The sequence below is a fragment of the Neoarius graeffei genome, chromosome 13 (genome assembly GCF_027579695.1).
Source record: "Neoarius graeffei isolate fNeoGra1 chromosome 13, fNeoGra1.pri, whole genome shotgun sequence".
Lineage (NCBI taxonomy): Eukaryota > Metazoa > Chordata > Actinopteri > Siluriformes > Ariidae > Neoarius > Neoarius graeffei.
Genome location: NC_083581.1, coordinates 59,769,109 through 59,796,339, shown reverse-complemented (window position 1 = coordinate 59,796,339; position 27,231 = coordinate 59,769,109). Strand labels below are relative to the sequence as shown.

Genomic DNA, 27,231 nt, shown 5'->3' with positions numbered 1-27,231 from the left:
TGTCTGCCTGTGTATATATGTGTGTTGAAGTGAGGTTTGAGAACCCCTTGCTCCCTATGAAGCCTCTGTCCAGGTGGCCAGAACCACAGCTGCAATTGTTTCCTGAATGTGCTTCAGATCGATTCCCCCCCATGGAGCATTGCTCTTTCCCTCAAGCTAAATTAAAGGTCTTAGGCCAACACTAACGAGCAGCTGTGAGGTGTCATTTTAAGGGGCTGACATTTCATAATATGTTGACTAATTTAGAAAAGTAAAATAGAAATTCACTGTGAATAATCAGGAGATATATTGCAGTTTAAATTATTATTTGTAATGTTAACTATGTTGTAATATGACCTGCTATATAATTATAAAACAATACTATATTTCTGTGTGATGTAAGTCAGAGCTGAAAATTTTGTCCAGAAGATTAACTGAATTTGAAATTCATATTCTGTAAAATCTCATATCTGATCAGATCTCTGTTTAGTTCTTTTTTTCTTTGATCTGACAAACTTAACTTTAAAAATGTTTAGTGAATAACTGATCTATAAAGATAAATGATTTACTGTAGTGTTTCTTTAAGACTGCCATCATAGTATATTTTCTGTACAGAGATTGTGTGCTTTTCACTTGTTTCTATACCTTATAGACATGCACTTGAATACTGATGACTGCATCATCAAATACTTTATTCAATCAATGTGTTTCTTGATTTAGCATCAGTTTCAGAGCTTGGGATTAGGACTGTCAGAAATAGTTTGCCTGAGTTTGCCTGGATGAGCTTTGGAGCTTTGTACAGTTATTGTATTACCATCAATGTCTGTCTTTTTATGTTTTTTTCAGAGCCGAAACAGAAAGAGGATTGTCAAGAAAGCATATAATAGAGGGTAAGTCACGAAAAATAATCTTCACATTCCTTCACAAAAGGATCTGTTGCATATGGTTGAACTGAAATCGTGCTTTCTTTACTTTGTAGGTCTGAAAGCATCTTTGGAGAGACTGCAGTTAGAATATGTGGATGTAGTATTTGCTAATAGACCGGACTCCAACACACCGATGGAAGGTAAGCATGCATGCTGGGATATTGCACCATCCCAACTGTCTGTCTGCTGAGGTAGAATGGTTTGCTTAGGGGTTTTGTAGACTGTGCTATTTTTCACATGCAGCATGGTAACAACTGCCCCCTCCCCCTTAAATCTGTCACTGATTTTGCAACTAAAAAGAATTACACTTTGGTGTCATCAATTTTATTATTCTAAGTTATTTTTGTGTGTACTTTGCAGCATGCTTTCTGATTATCCTTAGACTGTATACATGGACTGAATTTAAATTTAGGTAGCATTCTCATTTAATCATGAAAGTACTTGCACAAAAGGAATGAAGCATGTCTGATTTTAAATGGTTTGTAAAAATATAATAGCATAAACTGCATTTGTCATAACTTTAGGTCACGACCATAACCCAGGTTCTCTGATAGGATGAATGAGGCATCTCACTGTGGGACAGAAATCTGTATAGTGCCAAGAAGCCCTTGTACACCAACTCTCATTGGTTGATATGTGTCATGTACGTTCCGACTGATGTACAGCACCGGGAGCTCCTCCCTCTCCACGATCTGGGACAAAATGGCCCCCAGCCTTCTGTCCAACATGTCAGTCTGCAAAATAAAAGGGAGAGAAAAGTCAGGGGAGTGTAACAGGGCCTCATCATCGCACAGTGCAGCTTTTATCTGAGAGAAAGCCTGTTGGCACGGGTCCATCCACTGGAGAGGATCTGGTGCTTCCTTTTTAGTGAGATCAGTCAGCGGGGTAGTGACATCTGAATTGTTAGGCATGGACCTGCAATAATAACAAGCCAGCCTCAGGAACTGTTTCACCTCCTTTTAGGTCTTGGGTCTCAGGCAGGTTGCAATCTCTGCAGTCTTATCAAGTTGGGGACACACCTGTCCATGGCTCAAGTGGAAGCCCAGATATCATACTTCCACTTGCCCAATCACATACTTTTTTGGGTTCACTGTGAGCCCCATGCATCTCAACGGCTTCAGAATAGCCCCCAGATGTTGCACGTGCAGCTGGCAATCATTGCTATAAATGATAAAGTTGTCTATATGAGCCTCAGTGTAAGTGGTATGCAGGCAGAGGATTCTGTCAATGAGCTGCCAAAACATCACGGGAGCCCCGAATAACCCGAACAGAAGGGTAATGAATTGGTGTAAACCGAATGGAGTGGAAAAGGCTGTTTTTTTCATGGGATAATGGGGTAAAGGGGATCTGCCAATATTCCTTTGTCAGATCCAGTGTTGAATAAAAGCAAGCCACGTCTAACCGATTGAACAGTTCATCAAGGCCAGGCATCGGGTATGCATCAATTTTAGACACTGTGTTGACTTTCCTAGAGTCTACACAAAATCATACTGACCCATTGGTGTTGGGAACCAAAACCACCAGGCTACTCCAATTACTGTGTGACTCCTCGACTATTCCCATATTGAGCATGGTCTGGAGTTCATCCCGTACGACATTTTCTTATGTTCGGATAGGTGATGGGGGGGGCTGTGCACCACCACCCCTGGGGGCATCTTGATGTGGTGTTCTATGAGATGCATGTGACCGAGCAGAGGTGAGAACATGTTGGAAAATTCTGTTCACAACTTGGCAACCTCTGTGGGTTGGGATGGCGAGAGGTGGTCACACAGGGGACTGGGGTGGATTGAGTGCCTACTTTTGGACTTACCTCCAGTCCCAGCTCCTCCCTCTCAAGGACCACTATCACCAATGCCACAGGGATCACCTTATTCCATGATTTAAGCAGATTGAGGTGGTATATCTGCCGTGATCTGCCTCTATCCATTTGTTTCACCTCATAGTCAATGTCCCCAACTCACCATGTGACTGCAAAGGGCCCCTGCCACATGGAGAGTAATTTCAAGCTCAACATGGGTAATAAAATGAGCACTTTATCTCCTTGTGCAGATTCCCGTAGCTGAGACACCCATTATACAGCTGGGATTGCTGTTCTTGCCTGTAGCAAGTTCTCCTGGGTTAGGTTACTTAATGTTCGGGATTTTGCTCTCAGGTCAAGAATGTACTAAATTTTGTTTTTACTATTAGAAAGTCCTTCCTCCTAATTTTCCCTGATGACATCCAGTACTCCATGATGTTTGCGACCTTGCAATAATTTGAATGGGGAGAACCCCATGGAGGCATGCAGGACCTCTCACACTGCAAATAAAAAGGGCTCGAGCCACTTGTCCCAGTTTCGACTGTCTTCCCACACAAATTTAAAAATCGTGGTTTTAAGTGTTTAGTTAAATCATTCAACCAAGCTGTCCATCTATGGGTGATGAACACTGGTATGAACTGATTTAACCTTAAGTAATTTATAGAGTTTGTGAAGTGTGCATTACATATACATGATGCCATGGTCAGTCAGGATTTCTTTTGGAATCATGACTCGGGAGGTAAACTTAAACAGTACCTCTGAGACATTATGTGCGGATATGATGCACTGTGGCATGGCTTCGGGGTATCGCGCTGCATAATCCATTAGGACTAAAGTAAAGCTATGCCCCCATGCAGTCCAATCTAATGGCCCGACAAGATACATAACAATTCTTTTGAAAGGGATCTCAATTAGTGGTAGAGGGTGCAATGGTGCTTTTGAGGTGAATTGAAATGTGGGATTCTGAGGAAAACAGAGAGGCACATCCCACAGTGAGATACCTCACTCATGCTATCAGAGAACCTCTGGTTGTTAGGGCCGTATTCAGAGTTGAGTTACGCACATTTAGCGATGAGTTAATATACCATTTCAGATCTCCTGCCTGAATAACTTGCATATAAATATTTATAACTACTCTGTGATCTTCAGTGATGTCCAAGAGTTATTTTAATGAAATTGTATGTTTTTGATTTTGGTTAATGGTTCCCTAATGCCATTCAACTATGTAATATAATAACTATATAATAACCCCAATGCCATTCAACTATGCGCTAATAATGGTGCCAGCAGGCTTTTGTCCTTAGTTTTGTCCCTACCTAAACATATTGGTGCAGCAATTCTTTAATCCTTTATTCTCTCCAGCTCTCACCTCATCATTTGTACACACTCTGAATCAAACATAGTGTTCCACTGTTTCAACTTTCATGCTAATACTGCTGTCCTTGATCAAAGCCACTGCACTCGTCATCTCATAAATCAATTAATGAATGAATGGTTTTGTGACAGCTCTGTGATAGATTGGCGACTTTCCCAGGGTGTACCCCACCTCTTACCCAAAATCAGCTGGGATTGGCTCCAGCTCACCCGCAACCCTGACAGATAAGTGATATAGGTAATAGATGGATGGATGGATGGATGGATGGATGGATGGATGGATGTTTTTGTCATGGATTCAGATTCTGCCTTGGCTTCATACATTCTGCAACTGACTACAAAGTATTGACAGCCAGTAAATATGGTTTTGTAATCACTGCATGTGATTATCATAACTAGGATCACAACTTGGACCATCATATAGGATCCTTAATATATTTACAGTATATTAGACAACTATTAGATGTTTATTTGAATATATGTCTACTGTACTTCTCTTTGATATATTAGTTTCAACTGTATTTCTAAAACTGTCTCTTGGTTTTACATTACATACTATTTCATTAGACAGCAAAGAGGAAAAATTAACCTGCTTCATCAGTCTACATTTTTTTTCCACCAAATTTTTTTGTGTGTGTGCTGAAATGAAAAGTATTTATTTATTTATTTATTTATTTATTTAAACAGTGGTATAGACACAAATGAAAAACTGTCTCATAAGTTCTACACAAGAAAAAATATGGCCGCTTCGGAGACATGAACTGCACATGGGTAATTATAATAATCTTACTGGACCGCTCAGTAAATTTACTTGAATACCTGCTTAAATCGGGCGGCACAGTGGTGTAGTGGTTAGCGCTGTCGCCTCACAGCAAGAAGGTTCTGGGTTTGAGCCCCGGGGCTGGCGAGGGCCTTTCTGTGTGGAGTTTGCATGTTCTCCCCGTGTCCGCGTGGGTTTCCTCCGGGTACTCCGGTTTCCCCCACAGTCCAAAGACATGCAGGTTAGGTTAACTGGTGACTCTAAATTGACCGTAGGTGTGAATGTGAGTGTGAATGGTTGTCTGTGTCTATGTGTCAGCCCTGTGATGACCTGGCGACTTGTCCAGGGTGTACCCCGCCTTTCGCCCGTAGTCAGCTGGGATAGGCTCCAGCTTGCCTGCCACCCTGTAGAAGGATAAAGCGGCTAGAGATAATGAGATGAGATGAGACCTGCTTAAATCAACTTTGAATATGCAGAACTTTCCAGTATAAATATTTGACACGACTTTTCAACATAAGTTGCCGACTGAAGTCACCAACTCTGAATACAGCTCATAATAGTGTTTATAATCTTAGAACTTCATAATGATGTGCTTTTGGCATGTCAGGTTTTATTTATTTATTTATTTTGCTCCTGATAAACTATGGCATGTTCAGTGTGTTTTTGATTGTCTCCCATAGCAAACTTCAGAATATATTAATTTAGTTTCTAATGTAGATCCATATTAATAGCTGACTACTTCATTTTCAATCTGAGCTGATTAGTATATTATGGGAGCTGCACTTTTACTTTAAATCTCTGATGATGCCCGGCTTGGTGTATGGCTCTATAAGAAACATAGAATGGTTTATAGGTGAAGCTGGTGCTGCTGAGGTAGGTTGACTGCACGATCATGGTGAGTGAACAGGAGCCGGTCCTTTCCAGGAATCCTCTGAGGTTCATTACATTCATCAGTTTATCAATTTATTTCACAATATTTTGCTTGTTTTTTGTCACCAGGAAATCCATTTAACACCTCAAAAACAAGAACATTCATCATAGAAGGTACACTGTAGCCTCAGTCAGAGTCCTGATCTCTTGTATCCAAAAGCATTTTATGGTAATGAATTGTGACTTTTCACCCTGTTTTTTTCCTGGTGTGGGAATCTGACCATGTCCATAAAATGCTGTTTTTTTAAGAATTACCTCTAGAAACCAATATGCTTTAGAATGATTGATTTGTTTGATTATTCTAAACATCTTGCAAAGTGGATTTGGAAAAAGTCATTGCATCTGAGCCTTGGTTCATTTTTCCCCCACCCATGCATTTTAATTTGATTTTAGTTGAAACAGTTTAACCAGCAACCATTTATACGAATGATGTTCTTAAAGTTCAGTTTAACATGTACATTGTTTTACAGTGTAAAATATACTTAATTAGCATCTTTTGACACAGATGCTAAATTGATAATATTTAACAAGGATAATAGAAAGCTTTCTGTCTGCCTGCATGTTAAAATATGTTAGATGCTACCCATCCCAAAATCTTTATATGCCCTATTACCTGGTGCATCTCCTTTTATTTCTTAGGTCAGCTTTGGTTAACATGCCACAGTATTTTTGCAAGATGATTGCTTATAGTGTGATGCTGAGGGTGATTTTCGTGCATGCTCATTTAGTTACAGTATATTCCCTATTTCCACTATGTTAGAAACTATACACGTTTTACCCTTTGCATGTCTGAGGGGTTTTTTTTTGCACTTGTTCACAAATCTTACAAATAATAATAAAAAAATACAAATAGGCTATAATGACATTAACTATATGAATACTGATGAATATTTCAGTGTTTAAGGTTTGTGAATTTTGCCTTTGTCTTTTTCTTATTCATAATTGAACACTTAGGCATATAACTGCAAATATGAAATCTAACAACACATTTTCCACTAAAAATGTAATTTTCATAAAAGATGCTCATTTATACTGAAAGCATCTCCCTGAACTGTAAATTGGAAGACTGACTGGATTTATTTATTTATTTATTTGTTTAACTAGAATCAGTGTTCGCACTGGTCAAAATACAGGCACATGCAGATAACTCACAAATCAACAAGTCAGGTTACATTGAAATCCAGAACACTCCATATTTTAAACCAGGAAGTATTAAAAGTATGGTGAAAAACAAGGAACTTGCCTGCAGCACAGTGCGGCTTTTGATTACTGAGAACTTCAGAAATGAGCAGAATAGGAATAAGAAAGAAACAGGAAAGCAAGAAACAGCTGGAAACTAATTAAAGACAGCTGGAATTAAAGATGAGGACTAATGAGTGGGTAAGGGAGCTGGAAAGGTCAAAATGTTTGTGCAGATTGTTGGAAGCTGTTATGGACAGCTTAGATGGACAATACAGAATCCCCCAAACAGCCATCCAAATGCTGGACTCTTTAGGCACACAACCAGAAGATAAACAGATGGTGACCCTGGATTACTGGAAAACTTAATGGATTACTAAAGGAAAGCACAAGCTTGCAACTAAAAGCAAGGCCTGGTCATGAGTCTAGAGTGGAACAAGACTAAAGATAGACACAATTGGGCTTGATACAGAAGCTTGGACAGGATCTGATATGGAAACTGGGAACACTGTTGCAGAATCAGAGAGCATGGTGAAAGGAAGAAGTCATGGGAGAAATACAGGAAAAGGAGCAGTTCATAGGAGAAACACTGGGGAAAGTGATGTATGACTACACCATGTGCATTCACACCACTTACAAATCTTACTCAGCTCAGAAATGGGGTCTTGGATCTTTATTGTGTTGCTTAGGGGCCACAATTTGTGGAGCAGGGTTCTTTGAGTCCCTTGGCAGATCAGAATTCATCCAGGCCTTGGAGAAGCAGGCTTTTACCATAAGTGACCCATGATGGAGAAACAGCCAAGGCCATAAACTAAAACCCTTGAGCAACTTACAAACCTGGTCCTTCTGTAAGCAGTCAATACCTGAATCCAATGTAGCAGATCAGCAAGAGTTCAATCCCAGTGATCCATGGACTGAAGGCTCCTTGTGACTACTGTTTTCGCTGTTGCTTCAGTATTCAGTTCGTCTATAGTCAGACTTGGGGTGGCATGGTGGTGCAGTGGTTAGCACTGTCACCTCACAGCAAGAAGGTTCTGGGTTTGAGCTCAGTGGCTGACGGGGGCCTTTCTGTGTGGAGTTTTCATGTTCTCCCTGTGTCTGTGTGGGTTTTTATCCAGGTGCTCTGGTTTCCCCCACAGTCCAAAGACATGCAGTTGGGTTACTGTCAAGATCAGGTCCTGTCCAAACAGTATTAACCGGCTCCTCTAAATTGTCCATAGATGTGAATGTGTGAGTGTGCAGAAAGGAACTGGCCACCCTACTGCTGCAATTCTGACCAAGCCAACCAAACATGGTTTGCCTCAAACCTAGATTGGGTTCAGCAGTGATGACAACAGTAGTCAGACTCAGTATTTTTGAAGAGTCTCAATCCATTCACAAGCTCTCTGAGTGAACTCTGAGACCTTGGCCTTCTCTGAAATGGGTCATTTACTATGTGTGAAAAATGCATTAATATATTCCTTTAGCTTCTCAGGATCTCCATCATACTTATGAATGGCTGGGCAAAGCAGAAACAGTTCCTCAGCAGGATTGAAAATTCTAACACATGCAACATAAACCAGTGGAATGGCTCCATTAAAAAAAAAGCCAAATTGGTTCAGGAAGGCACAGTAGCAATTAAATTACTATAAGTTACTTAAATAGATGACCAGGTACTGCATTATACAACCCCAATTCCAAAAAAGTTGGGACATTATAGAATGTAAATAAAAACAGTATGCGATGACTTCCAAATCTCCATCTTTACTTCTGAGAGACTCAGCCTCTCTGGGATGCTCTTTTTATACCCAATCATGTTACTGACCTGTTGACAATTAGCCTAATTAGGCTTTTAATATTATACAGATTTACAAGTCTTTTGTTGACCCTGTCCCAATTTTTTTTTAAATGTGTTGCTGGGATCAAATTCAAAATGAGCAAATATTGCTCAAGAAACAAAGAAATTTCTTAGTTTTAACATTTTATATGTTGTCTTTACACTATTTTCAATGAAATATAGGTTCCATGATTTGCAAAAGGGAAGCATGGTGGTATAGTGATTAGCACTGTTGCCTCACAGCAAGAAGGTCCTGGGTTTGAGTGTCAGCCCTGTGATTACACTATGACTATGGGCGACTTGTCCAGGGTGTACCCCACCTCTCGCTCATAGTCAGCTGGGATAGGCTCCAGCTTGCCTGCGACCCTGTACAGGATAAATGGCTACAGATGATGGATGGATGGATGGATGGATGGATGGATTTGCAAGAGATCAGCACATTCTGTTTTTATTGGTGTTTCACACAGTCCCAACTTTTTTGGAATTGGGGTTGCATCAAGTGGCAGAGTTGACAGTACTGACAGTCAGTCAGACCTTGAGGCAGATTTAAACAGAGCCAGAAATCCATCAGAATTCATGATTCATAATTGCATTTAGCAGACATTACTTAATGGTTTGATAATATATTTTACATGCACTGCACATGTGGTGTTTTTTCCTATTAAACATATGTTAGGCAGTTCATCTTGGTATTGTTATTGGGTTAAATTTTCCCTCTGGTTTACATATTATTTATTAATTTTATAGGCTATAATTAAAATCACATCTCTTGTGATGTGCAAATTACACCATTTCATAATGGCATTATGTATTTGTAACCAATGTAACATAATTCTTTTTTCAGAATAAAAAGTGATCAAAATACAAACTTTATATTTTTGTTAGTTTGATAAACATTTCTTTTTCCTCCTCAACCTTTGTTTGCTCATGCTTTGCCTCTCTCCTTTCCAGCAGTATTGGCTTTAGTTCACTGATCTCTCCACTGTTTGTGTGTAGACCAGTTGTCATTGGTAATATTGTGATTGGCAGAGACAGTGCGAGCCATGACCCATGTGATTAACCAAGGAATGGCCATGTACTGGGGCACATCTCGCTGGAGTGCAATGGAGATCATGGTGAGTGTGTAGTTAAGCAAATTAATTAATTACTATATCAATATTAATTAAATATTGCAAGTAATATTATTTACTAGTTTTCTGAATGTATTTAAAAAGTCCTTTCATATTAGTAGCCATGCAGGATAGAAGATGCAGTACAAACATATAAGCAGCTTTCTATCAAATTATAGGAATATCTGACTGTTTTGACCTTGTAGGATCATTTGGCTGATCACCATGAGTAAACTTTGTATGCATATCAAGCAACATGTGAATTGGTGCCTTTTGCTATTTTGGATTTTTGGAAAAAAAAAAAAAAAAGAAGTGTTTTTCAAATTTTTACATAAAAATAGATTTTGACTTACACTGTAAAATATAATAAGTTGACTTTACTTAAAAAAATATGCAAAGTCGTTGCCTCAAAAAAAGTCATTTATGTTGATTTAGATAAATTAGATTGGGTTAACTTATTTTTTGTGAGTTTGCAGTACTCAAATTAACTTAGATTAGTTTGATTACATTAACTTATTTATTTTGAGTTTGCAGTACTCACATAAACTTATATTAATTTGATTACATTAACTTATTTATTGTGAGTTTGCAGTACTCATCTTATATAATTTTGATTACATTAACTTATTTATTTTAAGTTTACAGTACAAGTTAATGTAATCAAAATTATATAAGATGAGTACTGCAAACTCACAATAAATAAGTTAATGTAATCAAATTAATATAAGTTTATGTGAGTACTGCAAACTCAAAATAAATAAGTTAATGTAATCAAACTAATCTAAGTTAATTTGAGTACTGCAAACTCACAAAAAATAAGTTAACCCAATCTAATTTATCTAAATCAACATAAATGACTTTTTTTGAGGCAACGACTTTGCATATTTTTTTTAAGTAAAGTCAACTTATTATATTTTACAGTGTAGTTTCGAAGAGCAATGTTCGTTTCCGGAGCATATATCCAAAACTATTCATGATATGAATTTGAAACTTGGTATACATGTTAACAAGGTGATGTAGATGTGCCTTTTCATACTAAGAACTTTGAGAAACTTAAATTTTTCATATTTCCATGGAAACAACTTCAGACTTAGCCTCTCAGGTTAGTCTTAGTAGTAGGTTTTGTTTCTGGAGCAGAACCTGAAAACTATGAATGGTATGGTCTTGAAAGTTGGTATATGTGTTGATTAAGTAATGTAGATGTGCCTTTTGATACTAAGAAATGTGAGAAATTTTTATTTTTAGCTCATCTGGACCAAAGGTCCGGTGGGCTTATGCCATGGGCTGCTGCGGTCAGTGTAAAGAGATAGGGTTGGTTTCCTGCAGCAGAACTTGAAAAATGTGACAAATAATGTCTTGAAACTTGGTATACAGTTGGTGTATAGGGTGGGGGATAGAGATGACTTGGTCTTCTTGTTTAACCCGCGTCTGCATTATATCATATATTTAAGTAACTTTTGGTTAAATTAGTCTTATTAATTAGCTGAATTAAGTGTTATGTCAACAGAAGGTCCTCACAAGGAATGTAAATGTGTGTGTGTGTGTGTGTGTGTGTGTGTGTGTGTGTGTGCTTCTCAGGAAGCATACTCAGTGGCACGGCAGTTTAACTTGATAGCCCCGATCTGTGAGCAGGCAGAGTACCACATGTTCCAGAGGGAGAAAGTAGAGGTTCAGCTGCCTGAGCTCTTCCACAAGATAGGTGTGTGTGTGTGTGTGTGTGTGTGTGTGTGTGTGTGTGTGTGTGTGTGTGTGTGTGTGCGCCCGTGCGTGCCCGTGCGTGCGTGCATGCATGCACACACATGGCAAGGTCAGATCAGTTGAACAATGATATCCATATGTTTCTCCACAGGTGTGGGTGCCATGACATGGTCCCCTCTGGCTTGCGGGATAATCTCAGGGAAGTATGATAGTGGTGTGCCCCCTTCCTCACGTGCTTCTCTGAAGGTACTCTCTCAGCCTTGTGGGAAATTACCAACTGTCCTAGTCCCATGTTCTCTGATTGTGTTTCACTCTATGGCTATTCCAGTATCTCTTACTAATGCCTGTTTTTCCTGTTGTCTTCCAGAACTTGGGTGTGTTTATCAGTTGAAGACATCAGTAATTGATTTATGCTTGTTTTTTTTTGTTTTATTTCTACTGACATTCTTAATACATTTATTGATGATACTTTACCATATTAGCGTTAATCCTTCCATTTTGCCTTTATAAATGATGGCAGGCATGTGGCTTTGTGCTATATCTTGCAATTATTTGTCCATAATTTAATGGTGTTACTGCATTATAGTGACTCCACGGTCATCTAATTAGTAGAAATAATTTGATCTAATGTAACTGTGATGTGGGTAACACACAAGTTATTTATATCTGCAGCAGAAATGCAACACGTAATATCTTGTGTGGCATTGGTAAAACCAGAAAATATCCTCAGTATATCTTCAAGAGAATGTTTCTGATTGATTGACTATACCTTACAAGTTCCATTTAGTTTTAAAATTAACACAGACTCATATTCAAGCACCAATTTTAATGAAATTCTAGGTATTATTTGATATCATCACGAAACTAATTTTGGTAAAAGATTATCATGATTACTTCCGGCTTCCAGATCTTGACTCAGCCTTCCTGGGGCAGTCCCATTAAGTTTCTGGTCAGACGCAGCCTCTCTGAGCAGGTGTGCTGTGTGTTTGGAACAGGGCTACCAGTGGATGAAGGACAAGATCCTGAGTGAGGAAGGCCGGCGTCAGCAGGCGAAGCTGAAAGAGCTGCAGGCCATCGCAGAGCGGCTTGGCTGCACGCTGCCCCAGCTGGCCATCGGTAATGCAGCCTGGGTTCTGCTGCTCTCTCTCTGTCTGTCTGTCTGTCTGTCTGCCTGCCTGGAGCTCAGGGCACACTGTCTTCATGTCACTTCCCTGTGTCTTATAGTGGTTCTTGTTCTGTGCATACTGGACTTATGTTAGTGTTGGATTTGGTCTTACCTGGTTTTCAGGGAACTGTTGGCATGTGGTAAAGCTTTTGTTGTTCAGGGTATAATACAGGTGGCACTATATGCAGTATTTTAGAGTCTGTGGTACTAGATGGTGTGGTTTTAATGACAGTACTTACAGTATTTTGATATCACGTTTTCTGTTATGAATAGATTATTTTTATATTAAGGATGGGACAGTCTTCAATACTAAATAAAACAGACTTAGCATTTCTTCCATAAATGGGCCTCTATATAGTATTACCATTTATCATCATGTTACATACAGTACTGTGCAAAAGTTTTAAGCACATGCAAAGAAATGCTGTAGAGCAAAGATGCTAAAAATAATGAAATAATATGTTTCTACATTTTAAAAAAATACTATAAAGAGGAGTACTGTAATACATGAAACAAAGTCGATGTTGATGTGATGACCTTTTGCTTAAAAAAATGGTAGTCTTGGGTACAATTAGTGCAGTTTTATAAGGAAATGAGCTGTAGGTTTTATTGAGCATCTTGTAGAACCAGCCACAGTTCTTCTGGACACTTTGACTGCCACATTTGCTTCTTATTTGTGCAGCAAAACCCAACAACCTTCATTATGTTTTATGTTTTTATCCCCCGCCCAAATTAAGTTTGGTGGGGAATATAGAAACAGGTTCCGTCCGTCCGTCCAGCTGTCCGTCTGGTCACATTTTCGTTTCCGGGCCATATCTTTAAAACTACTGAAGATATCTTCATGAAACTTTGTATACATATCAAGCAATGTGTGAACTGGTGTCTTTTGTGATTTTGGATTTTTGAAAAAAAAAATTTTTTTTCAACTTTCTGCACAGAAAATAGATTTTGACTTAGTTTCTAAGAGCAACGTTCGTTTCCAGAGCATATATCCAAAACTATTCATGATACGGATTTGAAATTTGGTATGCATGTTAACATGGTGATGTGCCTTTTAGAAATGGGTTCCATCCATCTGGCTGTCCGTCCGGTCACATTTTCGTTTCTGGGCCATATCTTTAAAACTACTGAAGATATCTTCATGAAACTTTGTATACATATCAAGCAATGTGTGAACTGGTGTCTTTTGTGATTTTGGATTTTTGAAAAAAAAATTTTTTTTTCAACTTTCTGCACAGAAAATAGATTTTGACTTAGTTTCTAAGAGCAACGTTCGTTTCCAGAGCATATATCCAAAACTATTCATGATACGGATTTGAAATTTGGTATGCATGTTAACATGGTGATGTGCCTTTTAGAAATGGGTTCCATCCATCCGGCTGTCCGTCCAGTCACATTTTCGTTTCTGGGCCATATCTTTAAAACTACTGAAGATATCTTCATGAAACTTTGTATACATATCAAGCAACATGTGAACTGGTGCCTTTTGCTATTTTGGATTTTAGAAAAAAAAAGTATTTTTCAAATTTTTACATTAAAAAATAGATTTTGACTTAGTTTCTAAGAGCAATGTTTGTTTCCGGAGCATATATCCAAAACTATTCATGACACGGATTTGAACCTTGGTATACATGTCAACAAGATGATGTAGATGTGCCTTTTCATACTAAGAAATTTTAATTTTTCATGTTTCCATGGAAACAATTTCAGACCTAGTGTCTCAGGTTAGTCTTAAGGGTAGGTTTTGTTTCCAGAGCAGAACTTGAAAACTATGACTGGTATGATCTTGAAAGTTGGTATATGTGTTGATTAAGTAATGTACAGTATATGTGTCTTTTCATACTAAGAAATGTGAGAAATTTTAATTTTCAGCTCACCTGGACCAAAGGTCCGGTGGGCTTATACCATGGGCTGCTGAGGTCAGTGTAAAGAGGTAGGGTTGGTTTCCTGCAGCAGAACTTGAAAAATGTGACAAATAATATCTTGAAACTTGGTATACAGTTGGTGTATAGGGCGGGGGATATAGATGACTGTCTTTTTTTTTTTTTTGAAAAGTGGTCTCTTATCGACAGTAATATGCTACTTTCTTTACTGACATACAAACATTTTTCTGTAACATTTAATTTTGTGCGATAAAACTTATTTTTGGAAATCTACATTTTCAAGTCTGTACAAAAAACTGTTTAGAAGCCATTAAATAAAAATCTATCACAAAGTTTGTCCAAAAAATGTAGGGTGCCTAAGACTTTTGCACAATACTGTACATCATAAATTGATCATTGAATGTAATGAGAAAATGGCTCTTATTCATCAAAGTGGCATACAGTCAGTTATGATAAAACAAGCATATGCCAATTCTATGAACACTTTCCTTATTCATCAATTTCATCATAGTATATCTGTATGATTAAACTCACATCTGGTTGCAGTGCATGTAAAATTGATCCTAATATTTCAACAACCTCAAGAAAGGGCTGATTTTCATTTAAATAATCGAGATCTATGTCAGTAGCAATAAGTGTAGCAAGTAGCATAAGTAATAACAATGAAAATAGCAAATAATGATCATAATCATAATTGTCCACAAGGAAATTTTATTCTAAAATATAAGTAATGGGTTTTGGTTTCAACATACCATTTGTAAAAATGAATAAGAATGTACAGATGTGGATCTTTATCAGCTCCTACAGCCTTCAACTGAAAATCAATAGAATATTTATCAACAACTGACCAGAATATTTGAGAATTGAACAAGGCTGTGGTATAAATCTATTTATCATATCAGTTCCTGTGGCTATGTTAAATGAATCATGTCTGTCTACATGCTGTGCACCATGTGGCCTCAGAAAATGCTATTTATAATACTGCTTTCTCACTTTTGCAAGTTTGCTAAAGGTTTTGCAAAAAAACCAAAACAAAAAACCCTGAGCTTTTAAGTGCACTTCCAAAAATGGTTAAAATCTGTTTATTTGCAAGGTTTTAATGTATCTGCTCAGTCAGAGATGACGTGTGCACTCTAGCACTTAGCTCATGTTGACTAAACCCACACACTTCTATCTTTTTCTGTAATATCAGCTGTCTCCTCCACAGAAGGAGACAAGTAGGAGACCTTTTTTAATGCTTACACACACATAAATAAAGCTTACTGTTGTCTCTGACATTATATGAATGATGTCACCATGGTAACTTTGGAAACCATACCATTTTAACATTTGTAATATGGTAGTAGGTGTTTTTGGATGTAGCATCTTGTCTGTTATCACTTAGCAGAACACCACTGATCATTCCTTCTGCAAGTCTATAAAAAGCACAAATGCATAGCTGAGATGTGCATAGCTTTTTATGAGACCTACATGCCATTTAGATTAATTTTATTACTCTGAAATTGCTCTGGCTTAAAAAGATGTTAATTAATGATGTGGTAAGTAGCATTATACTCACACTATAATTTACTATTACAACATGTTTAAGCAGGGAAGTAAATTGGCAAAGTAAAGTTGTACTGTAAATTGGAAGCAAGCAAGTTATCTAGTCTAAAATAAATTGGAAATACAGAGTTTTTATTTTATTATTACTAAATTTTGGTATTAGTTGGCAAATGCATATATATATATATATATATATATATATATATATATATATATATATATATATATATATATATATATATATATATGAGAGACAGAGAGAGAGAGAGCTGCAGAAGCTTATATAATAAGTAGCTATCTATTACCACATTGCTGAACCTGGACTATCAGCAATTTTTTTCTATGCTTTTATTGTCTTTAACATGTCCTTCAGCAAGCAAGAAATTTGCATGAATTAGTTTTTTTTATAAGTTGATTTAGTGTTGTCAGTACATTGTAATGAGTGACAACTTTGGAATGAAAACTTCAAAATTTAATAAGTTTGGTAAAGCTGAGGAAAAATATTCCTTTCTGTGAAAATGTGTGCTACATTTTACAATTACTACTTTGATGCATAAATATTTTTCAGATTAAGATTTTTCCCCTCTTTTTCTTCTTCATACCTGTCAAACAATTCAGTGAAATTTAGCTTGCTATTGCTAGAATGTATTGTGCATTTCAGTGTCATTTACTTAAACTGTCTTGGTAGTTACCATCTTTCACTCATAAGAGTTATGTCTAGTACTGTGTATACCACATATTTACCTGATTAATACCCAAAGCATACAACCCCAATTCCAAAAAAGTTGGGATGCTGTGTAAACTGTAAATAAAAACAGAATGTGATAATTTGCAAATCATGAAAACCCTGTATTTCATTGAAAATAGTACAAAGACAACATATCAAATGTTGAAACTGAGAAATGTATTGTTGTTTTTTTAATATATGCTCATTTTGAAATTGATGTCAGCAACACGTTTCAAAAAAGTTGGGACAGGGGCAATAAAAGACTGAAAAAGTTGTCTTTTTCTAACTGAGGAGACCAATTGTTGTACTTTTGAAAGAGAAATGTTGTCCCATTCTTGCCTGATATACAATTTCAGTTGTTCAACAGTTTGGGGTCTCCTTTGTCATATTTTGTGCTTCATACTATGCCAAATGTTTTCAATGGGAGACAGGTCTGGACTGCAAGCAGGCCAGTTGAGCACCCGGACTCTTTTACTGCAGAGCCATGCAATTTTAATATGTGCAGAAAGCGGTTTGGCATTGTGTTTCTGAAAGAAGTAAGGCCTTCCCTGAAAAAGATTTTGTCTGGATGGCAGCATATTGCTCTGAAATGTGTCATTCAGCATTAGTGATGCCTTTCCAGATGTACAAGCTACCCATGTCATGTGCACTAATGAACCCTCATACCATCACAGATACTGGCTTTTGAACTGTGCACTGATAACAAGCCGGATGGTCCCTCTCCTCTTTAGCCCAGAGGATGTGGTGTCCATGATTTCCAAAAAGAATTTCAAATTTCGATTCATCAGACTACAGGACAGTTTTCCACTTCGCCTCAGTCCATCATAAAAGAGTTCGGACCCAGAGAAAATGGCAGTGTTTCTGGGTATTATTTATATATGGTTTTAACTTGCATTTCTGGATGCAGTAATGAACTGTTTTCACAGAGGATGGTTTTCTGAAGTGTTCCATACAGTGATCTTGAATATTTGATATGTTGTCTTTGTAATATTTTCAATGATATATAGGGTTTCCATGATTTGCAAGAGATCATCGCATTCTGTTTTTATTTATGTTTTACGCAGCGTCCCAACTTTTTTGGAATTGGGGTTGTGCATTTGTTATTTTATGCCTATTGTGTACATATAGGAAGAAAATGTTTTCATGCTTAAAAGGGGGACTAGATGACACAATGATTCAGGTAGTTCAGTATTTTCTTAAGTTCTAGTTCATGGCACTCCTGAGGCATGTAATCAGTATTCCACAGCCTTTGTAGCCTCACTCTAGTGTGTTTTGAGCTGAAAGAGAGTAAAACTGAAGACTGACTGGGGATCCCAGGAAATAAATTAGAAACTTTTGGATTAGCAGTGTGTGTCTCCACAGCGTGGTGTCTAAGGAACGAGGGAGTGAGCTCTGTGCTGTTAGGCGCATCCAGCACTGACCAACTTGCGGAGAACATAGGAGCCATCCAGGTGAATATTCAATCATCTCTCTCTCTCTCTCTCTCTCTCTCTCTCTTTTAAATGCTGTTGTTTGTAATTAGCTGGTGTTCTAATTACCTTTTGCCAAGCTGTTGATGAGCCACAAATCACATTAGAAGCATGTCTGATTAATGCAAATGAAGTGATTGCAAATGAGTATGTTCAATTTATTTTGGGATTTTCATGTTGAGTTCTCAGAGACTGCCATGCACAACAATGTGATGCAACTGAAGTGAACAGAAATAATCAGTGGAAATCTTTGAAACTAGATGTTTAATCAAAGTCCATTATGTAGCAGGTTAAATGGCTTTATTCTTTGACACTAGAGAGTACTAGACACTTACAGTGCCAGTCAAAAGACTTGGCTGACACAGAGACAAACAACCATTCACACTCACGGTCAATTTAGAGTCACCAATTAGTCTAACCTGCATGTCTTTGGGGGAAACCGGAGCACCCGGAGGAAACCCACCCAGACATGGGGAGAACATGCAAACTCCACACAGAAAAGCCCTCGCCCACCGCTGGGCTCAAATCCAGGACCTTCTTGCTGTGAGGCGACAGTGCTAACCACTACACCCCCCATTCATGAGTTTTTTTTTCTTTATTTTTATGAATTAAAAGACACTTCATGTCTTAAAGTAATGATGGATGTCATTTCTCTTTACTTAGTTGAGCGGTTCTTGACATACTATGGATTACTACAGTTGTGGAATAGGGCTATTTACTGTATTTTTATTATTTACTGTTTAATCTCAAATGTATTAAGAAGGCAAGAAATTCCATTAATTAACGTTTGATGAGGCACACCTGTTAATTGAAAAGCATTCCAAGTGACTACCTCATGAAGCTGGTTAAGATAATGGCAATGGTATAAGTAAATAAAATGTATTTATATAGCACTTTTCACAGACAAGTGCTTTACAAAAGCAAATAAAATAGAAATAACACAAATACAGGTGGCACAGTGGTGTAGTAGTTAGCGCTGTTGCCTCACAGCAAGAAGGTCCTGCGTTCGAGCCCAGTGGCTGACGAGGACCTTTCTGTGTGGAGTTTGCATGTTCTGTCCGTGTGGGTTTCCTCCGGGTGCTCCAGTTTCCCCCAAAGGCATGCAGGTTAAGCTACTTGGTGGCTCTAAATTGACCGTGAGTGTGAATGGTTGTTTGTGTCTATGTGTCAACCCTGCAATAACCTGGCAACTTGTCCAGGGTGTACCCTGCCTCTTGCCCATAGTCAGCTGGGATAGGCTCCAGCTTACCCGTGACCCTGTAGAACAGGATAAGCAGCTACAGATAATGGATGGATAACACAAATACAGTCACAGTAAAATAAATAACACACAACAAGTGCATAAGGAATAATAAGAAATCAGGCAGGAGTTTACCCAAATGCTTGTTTAAACAAGTGAGTCTTCAGCTGCCTTTTAAAACAGTCCACAGAGTCAGCGAAACTGAGATGGGTGGGCAGGACATTCCACAACTTAGGGGCGACGACCTCAAATGCTCGGTCACCACAGGTCTTTAAAAGAGCATGTGGAACTGACAAAAGGTTTGGGTTGTTAGATCTAAGGGAACGTGCAGGTGTATGGAAATGAATTAAGTCTGCCAAATAAGCAGGGGCTTCGCCATGAAGTGCCCTATATGTAATAGTAAACTCTATCCTGTAGTAAACGGGGAGCCAGTGAAGGGAGCTGAGCAGAGGGGTGATGTGACAGTGTCTGCTAGATCTTGTAAGTAACCTAGCAGCAGCATTCTGAACTGACTGTAAGCCTGATAGGACAGGTTTATTAAGTGAGGAAAAAAGTGCATTACAATAATCAGTGTGTTAAGAGATAAAAGCATGTACCAGCATCTGAATATGATACCATAGATCTAAGTTTACTAATATTACGCAGATGAAAACAACAGGATTTAGCCAGCTGTTTGACATGAGAGTCAAACGACAGAGACTTATTAAATGTCACCCCTAAGCTCCTCAGGCTCGCGCGAACAGCAGGTGAGAGAGGCCCAGTGTATTGTTTGGTTGTATGTATAATATTGTCTGGAGGAATAATTAAGACCTCCGTCTTGTCTGTACAAAGCGTCATCAAGGTAAACAGCGGCTACTTTGAAGGATCTAAAATATCAAATGCATTTTGGGTTTTTTTTAACACTTTTTTGTATAGCATATAATTCCATATATGTTCCATATGTTATTTCATAGTTTTGATGTCTTCAGTATTGTTCTACAATCTAGAAAATAGTCAGAATAGAGAAAAAGCTATGAATGAGTAGATGTGCCCAAACTTTTGACTGGTACTGTATACTATTAGAACAGTATATATTTTTGACAATATACTGTATATGACAATGTAGCACATACTTATGTTGATGTAAATTTAAATATTGTATTTTATATAATGTCCTAGCCCTGTGATGACCTGGCGACTTGTCCAGGGTGTACCCTGCCTTTCGCCCATAGTCAGCTGGGATAGGCTCCAGCTTGCCTGCGACCCTGTAGAACAGGATAAAGCAGCTAGAGATAATGAGATGAGATGAGATAATGTCCTAAGTGTATGTACTGTAAATTATTCAGTAATAGTTTATGGTTTAATAATCCTAAACCTTCTGCTTTTCATGTAGTACTGAGCTCTAGGGACAGAGTTTAAGTGTTCCCACTTTTTTTCCCTAATTATTATTTCCTGGTATAGTCACAGCAGTTACAACGTGGTGGTTATATAAATCCAGAGTAATTATTATTTATAATTTGTCACACAGGTTCTATCAAAGTTGTCATCCTCAATCATTCATGAGGTGGACAGTATTCTAGGAAACAAGCCATACAGTAAAAAGGACTACAGGTCCTAAAGGGAGGCTTTCTCTGCTCACTGTCCTTTTGCTCCTACATCTGCTTGAGCTTTAACTGAATGAGACTTTGAGGCTCATGGGACCGGACCTGGCACAGTTGCAGTTTGTGCTGGAGATACCAACTCACACTCAATAGAGTCTTCTGATTCAGCTAGGAAGAATTAACTGTCTTCAGAATGGCAATGTCTTGTTAGTTAGACAAAATCAGCTGGACCAGCTCAACAGAATGCTCCTTTAATCCACAGAGGCACCTCTGAAACATGCACGCTCCTTGACTCACTTGCTTTTCCCCCCTTTGAGGCATCTTCTAGTAAACACATAGGATTCCAGAGAAAGTCTGTACACATTCAATAACTGCATGTGATTCCCAGGCCTAGACACATGCTTTTTTGTCCTTTCCCTTGGAAATATAACCATTTTAAAAGTGCTTTTGGAAGATAGTTAGCGTATAATTTCTAAGAGCATTGGTTATGTAGTTCAGCCACTGACAAAGTTGTCAGGGAATTAAACAGTGCAATTGTGACGGTCAGTTAAATAGAAATTTCATGCTTTTCACCATTTATTCTTCAAAGGAGATGGAGGTTGGGTACTTTGGAAATACTGCAGTTTAACCCTAACATCTGTAACGATGCCACATCGTTTTTACATCTCTTAGAGATTCCTGAACATCTGATGATGGGAGTAGAACGTTTTTGAATTTGTCGATTTGAAATTAAGATTTAAGGTTAAAATATAACTACCACAATTTATTTATTAACTAGCTTGACAACTAGCTTCTCTATATGTATAAACACAAAGCTTGGACAGTAACGGCATTCTCTGTAGTTAGGAAGCAAGTGAACATCTAAAATATTCGCTACTACATGCACATTTCTCAGAGTTCACTGAGCGAACACCAAAGAATTCTTATTATGTATGCATCCTCCTCTATTTTACTCTTATTCTTGCATATTGGAAACACAATACACCCAAATATGGATGCTTATTTAGTAGGGGCATATAATGTAAAAATACTCTTCTATGAATATTAGTTGTAATATACAGGGTAATATTAAGTATAATTGATCTTATATCCATTCATTGTTTGATTTGCCTTAATGCTCAAAAGTCATTTTCTGGTTTTAATGTTTCAAACATATCTTGTTACATGCCATATATATATATATATATATATGGCATACATTTATAAGAAACCTTTCTACTGTGTTTATGGAATGGACTTTTTGGGACTGGTATTGTTTATGCTTGTTTTTTTTTTCAGCTATGTTGAAAGGTTAAGTTTGAAGCATTTTTTTTTTTAAATGTTTCAAAGAGGTTCTAGTTGATTTTCACTCCAACCGCCAGCGTTTACATATTGGAGTTGCCTTTTGTTTCTTTCTTTCTGGGTGAGCAGGAAGCAATATATTTCTTGTTAGTTGTATGGCCAGTGGCTCCCTCTGCTGCGCGGTGATGCTCTTTAGCAAAGCCATAAATCTATAGCATCACCAGAACCACTCACCAGACATGCATATAAACAAGTCCATGTATCTGTATGTGTACAGTCTAAATTAAGTCCTGAACAATAACATTTACTGATTTATTAACACTTAAATATGATACTCTTTTCATCATAGGCCATTATGAGCATCTTGTATAAAACCGAATAGTGAATTAGAGCTCCTTCGGGCCTCACAGTGAAGGATCGGTTTCTATTTTATATTTGACTGCTAAGAAATTACAGTGAAGCCCAAATTAACTGGCTAAAGGCTATAAAACTCTCTCCTTCCTAAATACGTTAATAAAACCTTAATCCATTTTAATATCCCAAAGTTTTACTGAGTGTGTATTTTTAAGCTTTTTAGGCAAATAGCTGAACATCATTGATTTCACAGTTGCCTCTGTCTACTACATATCCTGGTAACGGTTACTGTAAAATGTTAATGTCAAAGGCAATCAATTATATGTGCTAAACTCCTTAGTGTAATTTGCACCACACTGATATTCGCCCAATCTGGTCTTCAGTATTACTGGAATTGGCATTAAAGCTCATGGCAACACCATAATGGTCTGTGAAAAAGAATTTACTGTGTATTTGCAATTTCACAGTGGGCCATTGATGTCTGATTACTGAGGGTCGGAGCCGTGTGTGTGCTGCAAAATGCTGATGATTATTTAAGTTCTGAGTGCATGTCATGAAAATATTAAAATCTAAAACAGCTTATTATTTAATCAAAGTTTTGCTTCAAGGATGATTTTTTAGCTCAACTTAAGTGCCATTGACATTACATGCACAAAGTTGTCACTTCTTTTTTGTTTCATTTAAATTAAATGATAGGATTATGTGAGTTTGACCTCTATGTACTGTACTGGTTTATTTTGCCTTGGGTACCATTTCTTACATTGTGCTTGATAGAAAATATGTACAGCTTAGAACTAATGAAAATAAACCACATTCAAAATGCAATGTTGTACTTTTCTTAATCTCCTTTTGTAATGATGTAAGTTAAAGGCACAGAGGGATGGATGGACAGACGGATGGACGGATGGATGACTCAATGATTCTAATTTATCCTTAGAACACTAAACTATTTTGAGCATTTTTCACTTCCTTTATTGCTAGGATTCCAACATTACAATCAGTTTTTCAAACATTACATATATAGGGCAGGGCTCGAAATTCATTTTTTTTTTCACCAGCCAGCCGGACTAGTTACCTTCCAAAGTAACTAGCCAAACAGAAAATCAGCTAGCCAAAATTTGTTCATGTATGAATTTTACTTCTGTCAAAAATAACACAAAGGGAGTAGTTACCATTGTTCATGACTAATGTGCATTTATTTCAAGACCCGAGTATTTTGATACTGTTGTTAAATACATAAATGAGAACAACACAGAGCACCATAATATAATATCAACAAATAATATATTGGAAAACTTGGCAACTTGGTGTATGAGTATTGAAAGCAAATATACTTAGGCTACATCCACACGACAACGGCAACGAGATTTTTTTTTTAGCGGGTAAAAAAAAAATATCGCATCCACATGGGCAACGGATCAGTAAAATATCAGGTACATATGGCAACGCAACGCTTGCTGAAAACGATGCAATACACATGCCACACCTCTACGTGCGCTGTAAGACGGTCCCATCGGAGACACCAGAACAATAGAAGAAGTAGGACGCATGTGCATAAACCCCTTCTTCTACCCGGCGTGAATGAGTGAGTGCTGCTTGTTCTAGTCATGTGGTTGTGACGTCATCATAAACAAATCCGTTCTACTCATCCAGACGACGTCGCAATGGCGCCGTTGCCAGATTTTTCCACTCGGGAAACCGTTCTCAAAAAATATCGTTTTGGGGCACCCAAAACTCCGGTGCCGTGTGGACGCCAGGCCGAAACGATAAAAAATTTTATCTGATTCACCTGAATCCGTTGCCGTGTGGACAGGCTTTTACTATCATGACTATAGCACCCAAAATATGTCCAACATGCTTTCTGTATTTAACCATTTATAAGAGAGAAAGCATTAGTAGCTTCATATTAACTAGGAATCAACTTGAAAAAATTTAATTATTCCATAAAAATCGTATCGCAGCCAAGGCCTACCCTGCTCCCACGTTTGCTTATAAGTCCTTTGTCATTTCTCCTTCTCGTACGCTTTATCGGCGGCCTTTTTCTCCTCTTCAGACCAAGGTCACTTTGTCCCCGTCTCTGGCGGTTTCTGTACACCTTTCAGAAAATTCCACATCGCAACGTAGCTTTGGCAGATGTAAATGTAAATGACAACAAAAACATGTGTTTAAATGGGCGATAATGTGGCCACATCTATTGAATTTGATAACGTGATGTGGCAGCGGGGGCGTGGCCAAGCGTCGGTCTGTGAATGGAGGGCGGAGTCAGGGAAGGTAAGTGGTGGAATCATTGCACCTGATGGGGATTAACCTGTGTTTGTGTGTCTTCCCCAGTGACCGCGCCCTTTAAAAGGAGAGGAGAGCAGAGAAAGGGAGCTCTCTCTCCCCAACCAGAACACGTGTGTGCGCGCGCGTGTGGCTGGGAAGTGATAAAAGGCTGAAAAGCTAGCAATAAATAGTTCATTGAGAACTCAGTTCTGGCCTGCCATGCTTCTGTGCTCCACACACCTGGTCCAATACTACACGTGATTACCGCGATATTCAACGAGATGTGTTATATGCATGCACAGTAGTGAAAAAACCGGCAGCCTGACTCGTACACGATATGATTCGGAATTCTTCTGTATTTTCCGTCTTGCCGATTAACACAGGCACGGCACGCGCTTAATATGTGGCGGCTTTAGTTGACGGTGTGTCTGAATCTTCGCTTCATATATATTTTTTATTTTCAACTAGCCAGCTGGGCTGGCTAATGACAGGAATTACCCGCCAAATGAAAAATTAAGTCACCTCAGGCGACCGGACCACCGCGAATTTCGAGCCCTGCAGGGTGTTTTCAAAAAATTTGATATAATTTCACAATCTAATAACCTTTGCCAATTCTCGTTTAATTGATCTCAAACTTTAACAGCATGCGTGGAAGCAGGTCACAATTTTATGTTTAATGTTTTTTGTTTTTATCTTTTTAGATATAGAAATGCCATTCAAGTGGAAAAGAAAAGGCGTTTTGTGTGTTAGAATACACTCGAACATAGTCGAACAAGACTGCAGCGTGCATTTATGAGAGAAGTCTCCAAAAATGCACCAACTGCAATGCAGATTTGAACATGGAACAAAAGTTCAAAGAGGAAGGCGGGGTTAGGGTTAGGTGCGAATATTGAAAATTTGTGAAATTGTTCATGGAATCGACATACCTTTTGAATTTCTCATTCAAATTTTGAGGAATAAATCTTATATTGCTCAACATTAAGCCTGTTCAGTTTAATTTGCTTAGACTATGTAGTTTCTGGGATACTTACATCTCAAATAATATCACATTTTTTGAAACACCCTGTATTTATTTTTCAGGAACTCTTGACACACATTTTTGCCAGTATTTAATGTGTTAAGATGAACAGATATTTACCTTTTTTCATGTACTTTGTGTCTCTTGAAATTTGTGCATTTTTGTATACTGATCAAACTGTTGTGATTTCAGTAGTGATATAATTTTAAAAGTGGTAAGAGTAGATTCTCTTCTTTCATTTGGGAAGATGCACACTTTGATGATTAGTTAAAACCAGTCAAGGTTTACAAGAATTTCATTAGAAATGGAAGCATTTTACTGAGTAGACAAAAGTTGTTTGGTTTACTTTTCATGTAAGGCATTTTAGGTTATAGATCCAGAGCACAATTTACAAAATAATGATTGTATTGAACAGATGGGGGGAAATACATTCTTTGACAAAATATTATTTTTAAGTGTAATCAAAAGAATAAATTCAATTGTAGTGTTGTTTACAGTTAATATATGCACTTTTACACATACAGAAAAATATATACCACTATTATGCAATATTATTTTTTGAATGTTTATGTACATATTATATATAAAAAAGAACTGTTTACTCTTTCCTTGATATGAAAATTACATAACTGCAAAGTCTAATCGCATTTCACTATCCTATATCTATTTACATTGTACAGTACTGTGTAAAGGAGGAAAAAATAATTGGGGGGGGGACCCTCTCAAATCTCCAGAAACGTTCTGGTGACAATATCAATGTAAATACAAATGATATTACAAAACATATGCATAATTATACAAATACTGCATACAGTATAAACACCTTTATACATATTTTATACAACTTTAAAATGAAGTTTCAGATAGTGGTGGGCTATTAGCCTTTTTTTCTGGTTTAGATAGTGAGGGTTAATGAGCCAATTTCCATTATTAATATCAAGTTTGCTCAGGTATGCAAAAAAAAAAACATTCCAATTTCTGTTCTGGAGACAGATTCCTAGTGCACTTGTTTAGTTAGGCTTGTTAAAAGCCTAAATCAACATTACAGGACATGTTTTGCGGTTGTCATACTGAAGCACTGTGTTGTGGCTTCCCTCTGGAGTGCTGTTGACTGGAGGTAAGGATGCTGCCTGAG

At 37.8% G+C, this 27,231-nt stretch overlaps 2 protein-coding genes across 6 annotated transcripts in view; one reads left to right on the top strand and one right to left on the bottom strand.

Annotated features, from left to right (window-relative positions):
* The window catches only part of kcnab2b (potassium voltage-gated channel subfamily A regulatory beta subunit 2b), a 102,832-nt gene extending 80,598 nt beyond the window's left edge, over positions 1-22,234 (top strand). For 2 of the 4 annotated variants that reach the window (XM_060938221.1, XM_060938223.1), the window contains exons 7-15: positions 826-869; positions 959-1,045; positions 5,837-5,881; positions 9,792-9,877; positions 11,450-11,570; positions 11,721-11,815; positions 12,565-12,685; positions 18,252-18,340; positions 21,106-22,234. In XM_060938221.1, the coding sequence (XP_060794204.1) occupies positions 826-869; positions 959-1,045; positions 5,837-5,881; positions 9,792-9,877; positions 11,450-11,570; positions 11,721-11,815; positions 12,565-12,685; positions 18,252-18,340; positions 21,106-21,195 (778 nt within the window). In that variant the 3' untranslated portion in view covers positions 21,196-22,234. The remainder of the gene's footprint in view (positions 1-825; positions 870-958; positions 1,046-5,836; positions 5,882-9,791; positions 9,878-11,449; positions 11,571-11,720; positions 11,816-12,564; positions 12,686-18,251; positions 18,341-21,105) is intronic. The other 2 variants (XM_060938224.1, XM_060938222.1) reach the window with 1 other exon arrangement.
* A 4,221-nt stretch (positions 22,235-26,455) lies between these two features.
* Positions 26,456-27,231, bottom strand: part of megf6a (multiple EGF-like-domains 6a) — a 92,326-nt gene continuing 91,550 nt past the window's right edge. For both annotated transcript variants that reach the window (XM_060938217.1, XM_060938218.1), the window contains one exon: positions 26,456-27,226. In XM_060938217.1, the coding sequence (XP_060794200.1) occupies positions 27,162-27,226 (65 nt within the window). In that variant the 3' untranslated portion in view covers positions 26,456-27,161. The remainder of the gene's footprint in view (positions 27,227-27,231) is intronic.